Below are 12,957 nucleotides of genomic sequence, written 5' to 3'. Positions count from 1 at the left end.
TTGCTCAAGGATAAGGTGTTGGAATGATGGCTGCTGGAAATGGGGCCTGTCTAGATTTGATCAAAAATTACTTTTTTCAAATAGTGATGGTGCAGTATTTTTACATCTGTAATGTCCCGACTATACAGGTGCAGCTCAATAAATTAGAATGTCGTGGAAAAGTTCATTTATTTCAGTAATTCAACTCAAATTGTGAAACTCGTGTATTAAATAAATTCAATGCACACAGACTGAAGTAGTTTAAGTCTTTGGTTCTTTTAATTGTGATGATTTTGGCTCACATTTAACAAAAACCCACCAATTCACTATCTCAAAAAATTAGAATACATCATAAGACCAATAAAAAAAACATTTTTAGTGAATTGTTGGCCTTCTGGAAAGTATGTTCATTTACTGTATATGTACTCAATACTTGGTAGGGGCTCCTTTTGCTTTAATTACTGCCTCAATTCGGCGTGGCATGGAGGTGATCAGTTTGTGGCACTGCTGAGGTGGTATGGAAGCCCAGGTTTCTTTGACAGTGGCCTTCAGCTCATCTGCATTTTTTGGTCTCTTGTTTCTCATTTTCCTCTTGACAATACCCCATAGATTCTCTATGGAGTTCAGGTCTGGTGAGTTTGCTGGCCAGTCAAGCACACCAACGCCATGGTCATTTAACCAACTTTTGGTGCTTTTGGCAGTGTGGGCAGGTGCCAAATCCTGCTGGAAAATGAAATCAGCATCTTTAAAAAGCTGGTCAGCAGAAGGAAGCATGAAGTGCTCCAAAATTTCTTGGTAAACAGGTGCAGTGACTTTGGTTATCAAAAAACACAATGGACCAACACCAGCAGATGACATTGCATCCCAAATCATCACAGACTGTGGAAACTTAACACTGGACTTCAAGCAACTTGGGCTATGAGCTTCTCCATCCTTCCTCCAGACTCTAGGACCTTGGTTTCCAAAAGAAATACAAAACTTGCTCTCATCTGAAAAGAGGACTTTGGACCACTGGGCAACAGTCCAGTTCTTCTTCTCCTTAGCCCAGGTAAGACGCCTCTGACGTTGTCTGTGGTTCAGGAGTGGCTTAACAAGAGGAATACGACAACTGTAGCCAAATTCCTTGACACATCTGTGTGTGGTGGCTCTTGATGCCTTGACCCCAGCCTCAGTCCATTCCTTGTGAAGTTCACCCAAATTCTTGAATCGATTTTGCTTGACAATCCTCATAAGGCTGCGGTTCTCTCGGTTGGTTGTGCATCTTTTTCTTCCACTCTTTTTCCTTCCACTCAACTTTCTGTTAACATGCTTGGATACAGCACTCTGTGAACAGCCAGCTTCTTTGGCAATGAATGTTTGTGGCTTACCCTCCTTGTGAAGGGTGTCAATGATTGTCTTCTGGACAACTGTCAGATCAGCAGTCTTCCTCATGATTGTGTAGCCTAGTGAACCAAACTGAGAGACCATTTTGAAGGCTCAGGAAACCTTTGCAGGTGTTTTGAGTTGATTAGCTGATTGGCATGTCACCATATTCTAATTTTTTGAGATAGTGAATTGGTGGGTTTTTGTTAAATGTGAGCCAAAATCATCACAATTAAAAGAACCAAAGACTTAAACTACTTCAGTCTGTGTGCATTGAATTTATTTAATACACGAATTTCACAATTTGAGTTGAATTACTGAAATAAATGAACTTTTCCACGACATTCTAATTTATTGAGATGCACCTGTACTTTGTGATCAGTTGAATTCCACTTTGGTGAATTAAAGTACTAAATATTATTACTAATTTTTGGCCGCCAGTGTGTGTGTGCTATATATATATATATATATATATATATATATATATATATATATATATATATATATATATATATAGTTGTGGCCAAAAATATTGGCACCCTTGGTAAATATTTGACAAAAATATATGTTTTTTAAAAAAAAAATTGTGTTGTGTTTGCAATTGTTTGATATCCATTCGAGTATAGATTTTTGTGAATATTTTGAATGAACGATCAAAAGGATAAACAATAAAGACATATTTTTCACAGCCTTCTTTGCTCATATTTACCAAGAGTGCCAACATTTTTGGTCACAACTGTATGTATATATATTGTGAATATATATTTTTCTAGTTACAATCTGCTCTAAAATATTTCATCAGCTACATATTGCATTTGGTTAGTGCTTGTGTAGAGTATAACCTGCTCACAAGCCATAGTGATCAATTTGTGAGCTAATCCTTTTAAGTAGGTTCTTTTCTGTTAATTGTTCGAAATGGTTCACAAAATGGTGTTAATTGGAGTAGAGTCTGAAACAAAATTTTACAGATATCACAAATAACTAGAAAAGTCATGAAAAATTGGTCAAAAAGGGTGGGAACCCTGTCCAGTGTAAGCATGTAATTATTTGTATAAACTGAGAAAGAGTTAAAACATTCTTTGCACTGCCAAAAATAATTTTCTTTCTTAGCATATTTGTCTTGTTTTCCAGTAAAAAATATATAAACATCCTTAGAACAAGATACACTGACTTGAGAAAAAATGACATAAGATTTCGATTCTTGTTTTCAGTGAAAACTAGCAAAATTTAGTAATGTTAATGCATAAAACAAGAAAAATAGGGGTTGGAAAAATAATGTAATTTAAAGGGAAGTTTATTTGTCTTATAGTTTATTTTAAAATAGTTTTTTTTCCTTGACTAAGGCATAAACCTCACTAAATTTTGTTAGAATTATCTGAAAAAAGACTTCATGTTTTTAGTCATTTTGCTTCTTAAGTAAATGTATCTTGTTTCAAGGATGTTTAGATTTTACTGGAAAACAAGACAAAAATGCTAAGTAAGAAAATGATATTTTGCAGTGTGGTAATTGACCACGTTTACATGCACGTTCTTACATTGAGTATCCGTAATAAGCTGAAAACGTGTGTGGTCATGTAAATGCATTTATCAGATTTTCTTTATAAGGTCATACACGGCTTAAGAATAACCAGTCTATATGGACAGATTTTTGCCCATTTCCTCCTATTTCACACTCTGCATTCTTACCAGCGTATCCAATGTGTTAAAAGCAGTGAATAACTCGACTATTTCAAATCTCATGTAAACACATATTTTTTTTATTTATTATTATTATTTATTTTTATTTATTTATTTATTTATTTATTTTTTTTTGCTTTGTCAGATTTTTAAAATAAGCTTATTTTCTTGAGTTACCAGTATATTGGTGTGCATGTAAACGGGATCATTGACAGGATGCCAAAAATGCTGTTGATCGAGCTTAACTTGTATTGAACCAAGAATTCCTTTAAACTGTGCAAGATTTTAGTTACTTTGAAAAAGAGCTGCTTCATCAATACTTCTTGTGTTCATGTGTCAAACTCAGCAGGGCTTGACTCAACTCAACTCGCAAGCATTGGCAAAGGAAACAGAAATACAAGTGTAAAATCTGTCAAGATAACTTTTACATATTAACATTGAACATTTGACATTTATTATGTTTTATTTAACATTCATTGTCATCTGTGAGTCCACTGAGAATCAGTACAGCAGGTTCGCAAACAGTAACCGTATATTCTGGAGCTCTGACTCACCGTTACTGGTGCGCATCGATCTTCCAGAGATGCCGTTGGATCTGATAGGTTGGTGACCTCCTCCTCTGTCCATGCCCCCAACTTCACCTGGCTGTTTCAGCAGTTCTGTCAGGGCCCTAAAAAGAGAAGGGTTTGCACACCATCAGTTTCTCAGCAGGGCACTCGGCGTATAAGGGTGAGCAATACAAACCAGACAAGCTACTATCACGTCACGTCTCAACAATTCAGATGTTTGCCAAATTAAGTAATTAGTCTTAACACCCATGACTCAGTCTGGCTTAAAATTGATGTGTAATTTTGTTGGATGTTAAAAATACTTTCTCTGATCCCAGCTTAATATGCAGAGACACGTATAATTAGGCCATTGGTAATGTAAGTTAACATCCTGAAATGCGTAATCACTGTGGCGCAAAACACTGCTCTCTTTGTATAAGTATCTCGACCAGCCTGGCACAGCAACATTGGCTCAATCAATTATGTGAGTTTGGGGTGGTGCTATCTGTTTGGCTGACCAATAGCAGGTAGGTGGAGTGTTGGGAAACATGTTTGAAATTATTTTTGCAATTCCATTTGTCACCACTAGTGGTGCATAATTTACACACTTCACAAATAAGTCCACGGAGTTCCAAAGAGTTATCTCTGATATAAAATAGTTGTAGGTGTGATTGTTTAAGTTGTGCCATCTAATACTATATGCAATAGACCCCTTTCACAGATTGAGATGAGGCGTTTCCACTTTATCTACCAGCGTAAATCTAAAAAACTTTTTTTTTTAATTATTTAGTGTACATTTTCTTTATCTTCTTTCTCTTTATCTGTAATGCATTTCACTCTCAATTATTTTTTTATTTTTATTTATTTTTTGCTTTTTTGGAAAGTCATGAAAATGTAATCATGGATTTTGTCCAGTGGTGAATTCTCAGGGCCAGCAAAGCCTTCTCTGCTGGCCTAACATGCCTAATAAATAAATATTTTTTCATCCTTTCATTATCATTCACTTTTTTGCCTATTTATTTTCAGTCGCTTCAATCCACTCCTAATTCATCTACAATCAAATAGCAAAAAAACTAAAAGTTTATCCAATCAGATTTGTTTTTCCCTTGATACTTACAAGCAAGGTGTGATGGCTGTTTCACACCGCATGCCCGAAGTCGAGCTCGTCAGGGAAGCAGTGCAAAAGTCTGAGCTCCATCCCGTTAGGCCTTCAGAATTTCTACAGAATCCCTCAATAGTGCAAGTGAATAGGCATCTACAGTCAGATTGTCAGATTCATCAGCCAATCAGATTGATTTATTTGTTCTTGGTGGGTGTGGTCTTTAGGATAAGTCCCTGTCGAGGCCTTCAAGCTGGCCTTGAGTGATGCAATCATGTTTTAGTGATGTATGTAATTTGAAAGCGAAGATCGTGAGATACTGACGAGTCGGCTGTCAGAAAGTCTCTGGCTGTCATTGCCGCTATTACCATTGATAAAGAGATTCTTATGGATTTGAAAACCCGAGATGTAAACAGGAAAGGAGGGCTGATTTTCACTTCAAGCAAGTTGGTAAGTGCTTTTTGCATTGTTATAGTGACATCGGGAGTTTTCTAAGTGTAAATTATGCTGGCTGGAGCGTCGGTTCAGAGTCAGTTCAAGTTTTGAAAAGTTACCCTGTACTCTTATGAAACAAAATTTATACAAATATTATTAAATAGCTTTTTCCTGGTATTAGACCTCCTAGGTTTTGGCTTTCGTGCATGGACGTGTTTTTGAAATATCAATTGGTATTATTAATTGGCAGCGACATAATGTATGATGTCCATAGGCATAGGGTCTTATTAATCGTGAAACAGTGTTTTCTTAATGACATGAATCACACTGAAGGCCTAGACTTAAAATGCATGGGCCGCCACTGATTTTGTCAATTGCCGTTGGAGCAAATTGAAATGCAAAAATAATATTTCCTGTGTTTTCCCTATCACAGCAATAGAAGTATCCCAGCTATAGTTTACTTCCATGTTCCTAACCTCTCATATTTCCGTATGATTTCAAACCTACAGTGCATCCGGAAAGTATTCACAGCGCTTCACTTTTTCCACATTTTGTTATGTTACAGCCTTATTCCAAAATGGATTAAATTTATTATTTTACTCAAAATTCTACAAACAATACCCCATAATGACAACGTGAAAGAAGTTTGTTTGAAATCTTTGCAAATTTATTAAAAATAAAAAACGAAATAAATCACATGTTCATAAATATTCACAGCCTTTGCCATGACACTCAAAATTGAGCTCAGGTGCATCCTGTTTCCATTGATCATCCTTGAGATGTTTCTACAACTTGATTGGAGTCCACCTGTGGTAAATTCAGTTGATTGGACATGATTTGGAAAGGCACACACCTGTCTATATAAGGTCCCACAGTTAACAGTGCATGTCAGAGCACAAACCAAGCCATGAAGTCCATGGAATTGTCTGTAGACCTCCGAGACAGGATTGTATCGAGGCACAGATCTGGGGAAGGGTACAGAAAAATTTCTGCAGCATTGAAGGTCCCAATGAGCACAGTGGCCTCCATCCGTAAATGGAAGAAGTTTGGAACCACCAGGACTCTTCCTAGAGCTGGCCGCCTGGCCAAACTGAGCGATTGGGGGAGAAGGGCCTTAGTCAGGGAGGTGACCAAGAACCCGATGGTCACTCTGACAGAGCTCCAGCATTTCTCTGTGGAGAGAGGAGAACCTTCCAGAAGAACAACCATCTCTGCAGCACTCCACCAATCAGGCATGTATAGTAAAGTGGCCAGACGGAAGCCACTCCTCAGTAAAAGGCACGACAGCCCACCTGGAGTTTGCCAAAAGGCACCTGAAGGACTCTCAGACCATGAGAAACAAATACTGAACACTTTGGCCTGAATGGCAAGCGTCATGTCTGGAGGAAACCAGGCACCACTCATCACCTGGCCAATACCATCCCTACAGTGAAGCATGGTGGTGGCAGCATCATGCTGTGGGGATGTTTTTCAGCGGCAGGAACTGGGAGACTAGTCAGGATCGAGGGAAAGATGAATGCAGCAATGTACAGAGACATCCTTGATGAAAACCTGCTCCAGAGCGCTCTGGACCTCAGACTGGGTCAAAGGTTCATCTTCCAACGGGACAACGACCCTAAGCACACAGCCAAGATAACAAAGGAGTGGCTATGGGACAACTCTGTGAATGTCCTTGAGTGGCCCAGCCAGAGCCCAGACTTGAACCAGATTGAACATCTCTGGAGAGATCTGAAAATGGCTGTGCACCGACACTCCCCATCCAACCTGATGGAGCTTGAGAGGTCCTGCAAAGAAGAATGGGAGAAACTGCCCAAAAATAGGTGTGCCAAGCTTGTAGCATCATACTCAAAAAGACTTGAGGCTGTAATTGGTGCCAAAGGTGCTTCAACAAAGTATTGAGCAAAGGCTGTGAATATTTATGTACATGTGATTTATTTATTTTTTTCCGTTTTGTATTTTTAATAAATTTGCAAAGATTTCAAACAAACTTCTTTCACGTTGTCATTATGGGGTATTGTTTGTAGAATTTTGAGGAAAATAATTAATTTAATCCATTTTGGAATAAGGCTGTAACATAACAAAATGTGGAAAAAGTGAAGCGCTGTGAATACTTTCCGGATGCACTGTATATAACAACCTCCCAATTTGAAATTAAGTTTTATGGGTGCTGTTGAGAGTGATGGAGTTAAAGGAATGCCTCTGACATTCCTTACAGATTCCTTGTCACATATTGCATCACCTCATTGTGGCAGCAAATCAGCATGAAGCTCACCAAAATAAGACCAGGAGCACCTCCTGAACATAAGAAAGCACAATTGCGAAAAACTGGTGTCCAGCAATTGCTTCTTATTCCCAGAGGCTGCAAGAAATTGGTAGAGACAACACTTCAGAAGAGGATTGAGTTTGTAGAGCTGTTAATGTTCACCCACTGACAGATACTGTTGTGTGCAATCATTTTGTTTTTCAAATGATTATGTAAATGGGGCTAATGACTGAAAATTGGTGGGAAAATCGGGTGGTGGGCCGCCAGCTTTAGCCATCTAAGACATACCCTTGATCCATTTTTGGGTCACTACCCACCAGTTGAGATTCTCTACTTTAAACTAACTTTGTTCCATTACATCATATTTCCTTGTTAAATAGGGATCATTCTTGGAAAGCTATTGTTAGAATTCTATGAAAACAATGAAGTACAGGACATGGATGCAGTTACAACAAACACAATCGTCACCATACACCACCTACAGGTTTGTTTATTTATACACGGCGCTTATGATGATTATTTTATGATGTTCTGTAAGAACAGAGTCTACTATTGCACAGTTGTCAACTCATTTGCTCCTTTTCATTTCTTCTGTCTCAGTAATTATTCTTTAACTCTGTGTCTTATATTCCTTGTTATTTCCACACCAATTCTGTCATTCTATCGAATTCTTTCAAGGAATATTTCCATCTCATTAAATCAGTCTCTCACTGTCCTGATTTTGACCTTGGCTTGTCCCTCTTCTTTGTTCAATAACTCCTGTTCACACCTCTAGAATCCAACCAAATCCCTCACTGGGAGGTTTGGTGACCATAACCTTCACCGATAATCCAGGACTGAGCCATCTTTGAGGTCACAATACTGTCATAATACCTCACTAACAGTACTTTCCATGAATAGAGTACAAAATGGAGTCTGAAACACCTTTTCTTTTTGTTTCTTTTCTTTTTTTTTTTTTTTGAATCAGTGAAAGGAGATGCTTAACCTTCAGAAAATGTGGTCAAACAAAAAAGTCAAATGTATGCTTACAATTTTTGCAACCCTGTTACCTGTTGTAAACCTGTTGTGGGACATGTATAAATACAGTTTAAACCCCTGATTTGTGTGATTTCGACATGTTCTAGCAATAAACTTTAAATATACTGTACATCAGAATTAAATAAACAAAATATATAAAATGTTAATAATAATAATATTAAAATAGTAATAAATATCTACACAAGAATATGTAACAGTGTTGAAAGTAACATGGTTGCAGATCTATCATTCGGTAGGGCCTTGCTAAATTGTGAGCAGAAATGTTGGTTTATTACTGTTGATGATATAAAATTTTCCATAAATTAAAGAAAAATATATTTTTTTTCTTGCAATAAATAACTTTGGTAACAGGGTTGAATGGTTTAGCTTCACGAATACAGTCAACACAACAATTTGTGTACAAATTGAGAAAATGGCAAGAGATTATTTATAGGGAATAAAGTACTCTCTTTGTGGACAGTGCCCAACACTGAACTAACAACTAACCCCCTCAATTTCCATGTGTATCATTGATAAGTGCTTGAACAAATGGCTGAAGAAAGATTGCATGCACTTAAAAAACGATTTTGGGATTACATAAATATAGCATGAAAGATTAAGTACTTTCTACAGTAAATAAGTTAAACGCTTGAACTTCAAAATATTAAGTAAAATCCTTCATTTGTACTTAAAGTATTAGTTCACCCAAAAATGAAAATTCAATCATTGTTTACTCACCCCGAAGTTGTTATAACCCCATATGACTTTCTTTCTTTTTCTTAACACAAAGGGAGAAACTGTGAAAACAATGTTGTGCTCAGTGAGGTCATACAAAATGCAGTTTATGGTGACTACATCTTCAAGCTTCAAAAGGACACAAAAGTATAATTCAGAAGTCTAATAAATTATCGTATGAGACTCATATCTTTTTCTGAAGGAATATGATAAGGTTTGGTGAGAAAAAAAATGAAATCTAACATATTATTTAGTGAAACTCTTGACCGACAGTTGATCTCCTGTGCATGTTCATGAGTCTGCACAAGCTGTAGAGCTACTTACACGAGAGCATCATTAGTTACGCTGCCGCTCGCGAAGTGGGGCGTTCATGTGAAAACTCGTTTTGTTTCACTGCAACAGGACCACCAGTGATATTAACAACAGAAATCACAACACACAAACCAGAGAGCAGAACTTACAAACATGTCTAAAGAGTTTGTATTTAAAAAAAAAATAGAGGCATTTCTATGCCTAGCCTTATTTGTTTGAACCGGAGTCTTCAATCAAACAGTGTCATGGAGGAGGCTGAAGGTAGCTACACAAACACCCAGATGCTAGAGTCAAACAGAGAGTACAGGAGATCACAGTTCTTTGGAGGTTTCTGTGACTGTAGCTACCTTCAGCCCCATCTCTCTGTTTTGATTAAGGACTCAAACAAATAAGGCTGGGCATAGAAATGCATCTATGTTTAATTGGTAAAAGTATTCCCCCTCCGTGAAGGCAATTTGATCCTGTGTCACCCTGATTCTACCAGCACGTCTCATTCAAAAAATACATGTACATCCGAACATGAGGTCATTGTAGTCATGAGAGCCAGTGGCATAATCACTGAGTCTCTGACGTCAAACCCGTGTCATTACGCTTGAGGTGGCAAATTTTTAATGCATTATAACAAAACTTGTGCAGGATGTGTTACAGTGGATGCCAGGTGACAATGATCGGTGACTAAAAACGTACATTTAGGTTTGTTCTTCACATAAAATGACTAGACTCTGTAAGACTCGGAATACACCTGGAATGAAACGGGTCACTTCAGCACTGCAGGATGTGTACAGACAGATTAAATAGACAGATAAACAACAGATTAAATATTAACTACTGTAAATAAATGTTGCTGATTTCAAATTAATTGAAAATCATACCCCCAACATATGTCACAATGACAAAATTATACCCCAGCGTATAATTAAACAATGCTAAAATTGTAATGCCCATTGCGTCTGTCAGCTGACATCAAAAGTTTCTTTTTGCACTTGCCGGATGTGTTGTAAAACTGATGCCAGAGGACGCATTTGGCATCTGTAGATTGACTTGCTGGGCTCTTGCACAAGTATGACGCCTTGGGAGTGAGACTGTGTTGGGGAAGACCAGCTTAGAAAAGTTAAGTAAAACTTACTTATTTTATTTACCTGTGAAATGTACTCAATTTAGCAAATACATATGACATGGTTTACTTTAAAATGTATACATGATGATGCATTGTAAAGATAACAACCAATCATAAATAATGTTTACTACTTAATTTTTACATGTTTGAATTTAAAGTGATAGTTCACCCAAAAAATGAAAATTCAGTCGTTGTTATAACCCTATATGACTTTATTTTTCTTAACACAAAGGGAGAAATTGTGAAAAAAAATGTGTTCTCAATAATGTCATACAATGGCAGTTTATGTTGACCACCTCTTCAAGCTGCAAAAGGACACAAAAGTATAATTCAGAAGTCTAATAAATTATTGTATGTGACACATGTCTTGTTCTGAAGGAATACGACAAGGTTTGGTGAGAAGCAAACCAAAATCTAACGTATTATTAAGCGAAACTCTTGACCGGCGGTTGATCTCCTGTACGCGTTCTTGAATCTGGTGGGGCGTTCAAGTGAAAATTTGTTTTGTTTTCGCTTCAACAGGACCACCAGCGATATTAACAACAGAAAACACAACATAGCTGCACACAAACCAGAGAGCAGAACTTACAAACAGGTCTGAGTAGTTTGTATTTGAAAACTTCAGTTTCACTCTGCTACAATGCCATCGTATGGTTTGGAATATTATTATAGTGCATTTTTATAAATAAATGATCCTGACTGTACTTTATCTGCTTGTTACGTCTTTTCTGTTGTTGAGAACTGTTGCAGGTTAAGGCATAAATGTGCGGTTGGGTGCTTAAAAATATCTGTAAATAGTGTAATGTATATTAAATTATGAATATCTAAGTGTCTCTTTCATGTTTTATATTGTTGGTTATTGGTTAGGTTTAGAAATGGGGTTGGGTTAGGGGATCTAAAATATTATATATGATTGTATATATATGATTATATATATATATATATATATATATATATATATATATATATATAAGATTATAAAACATTGTGGTTAAGCACACAAAATAAAATTCAAAGACTGATAACTGACGACAGCGTTTTCTCATTGAAAACAATAGGATTTCTCACCGCGTCAAGAAGAGGACGCCAGGGGGCACCTTTGGTGTCATCATGCAGTCGCAGACAGCATCTGTACAAGAGTCAAAATTGGACGCTTAGGGAATGAGAACAGGTTGTGTTCCCAGCATGCACCGGGCTTTAATGTTTTCACTGTTTGCAAGTTTATATACACCGTTTTTATTGTTGATTTTGCTGTTATGTTTGGTCTTGTTTTATGAAGTCTGAAGTTAATTTTCTACTCAAAATTACCTGTTCATGGTCAAAAAATTACCTTTTGATTGTTACCGTTGTGTGTAGTGTTGAGGTCTGCGTGCACAACCCTAAATGTTGTTTCAATTGCCAGTAATGCAAAGTGATGTTGTCCAATGTTGTCCTGTGGAAGGTTTCCGTATGTTATGTTTTTATAAGGAAATTTTAAGTAAGAGTTACTGTATTAACTGAAGTTAAATTAACTCACTTTAATATTATGTCATAAAGTTAAGTTGATTTTACTCAGTTTTATACCATTAAAATGTACTTAAAAAATCTGTATGCAAAAACTTGCAAAATAAAATTAAAGGTGCACTTAGTAACTTTTGCGTTTGTGTCATCTTGGACCTACAGTGACCCCTAGCGGCGTGGATGCAGCATCATTCAAAATCAATAGTTTTTAGTTTCAGATGCCATTGTAGAAATTCACTATACACAGTCAGCCATGATTACTTTAATCAGTGAGTGAAAGTGTCCAATATCAAGGCGGTTAATGAGATAAATCGAGTAGTATTCAGCTGGTCATGTGATTCAAACATGACAGCCCCCATGAGGAGACCCTCACAATGTAGAATAAAACAGCTTTTATAAGGTTAGTGGTATGACTGGCGTCTTCTCATGTGAGTGGTCACGATTTTATACCTATGCTTCAAAATTACTATTCATTTCTTTAGGAGTTAAACTTTTTTAAAGAGGAAAAAATTACTGAGTGCATTTTTAAGTAAATCTTACTAGTCATTGCTTTCAGGGTAGGTGAGACCACTGCACAGCAAGTGGAAGGGTGACCTGATTCCTGTGCAATTCAAAATTCTGGTCAGCTGTTTTCAAATGTTTCCATTGTCTCTCCATTTTTTATTTATGCAGCTCAGACTGAGGGCAGGATGAAACCTTGGGACATGTTTCTAAAGCAACTGTTGCCAGGAATGCTGGGCTAAGGAATGCCAAAAGGGTCTGTCTCTTTTGTGATTACGACCAGGAGAATGAGGCACTCCGCTCCAGCCAGCATTCTGCTGAAGGCTCGACTGATGTGCTGCCCCCCGAATCTTCTCTAACGTCCCCTCACTGCCAGTAGGCCACAGAGAAAGATAGCTGTTCACAAACTTCT

The 12,957-nt window shown here is 37.2% G+C and overlaps 1 protein-coding gene across 2 annotated transcripts in view; it reads right to left on the bottom strand.

Moving 5' to 3' along the window:
* Positions 1 to 12,957, bottom strand: part of LOC127451407 (protein shisa-9-like) — a 129,034-nt gene that overhangs the window by 63,262 nt on the left and 52,815 nt on the right. For both annotated transcript variants that reach the window (XM_051716107.1, XM_051716108.1), the window contains exon 3: positions 3,573 to 3,688. In XM_051716107.1, the coding sequence (XP_051572067.1) occupies positions 3,573 to 3,688 (116 nt within the window). The remainder of the gene's footprint in view (positions 1 to 3,572; positions 3,689 to 12,957) is intronic.

Source organism: Myxocyprinus asiaticus, chromosome 14, assembly GCF_019703515.2.
Source record: "Myxocyprinus asiaticus isolate MX2 ecotype Aquarium Trade chromosome 14, UBuf_Myxa_2, whole genome shotgun sequence".
Classification (NCBI taxonomy): Eukaryota; Metazoa; Chordata; class Actinopteri; order Cypriniformes; family Catostomidae; genus Myxocyprinus; species Myxocyprinus asiaticus.
This window is presented reverse-complemented; position numbering and strand designations above follow the sequence as displayed.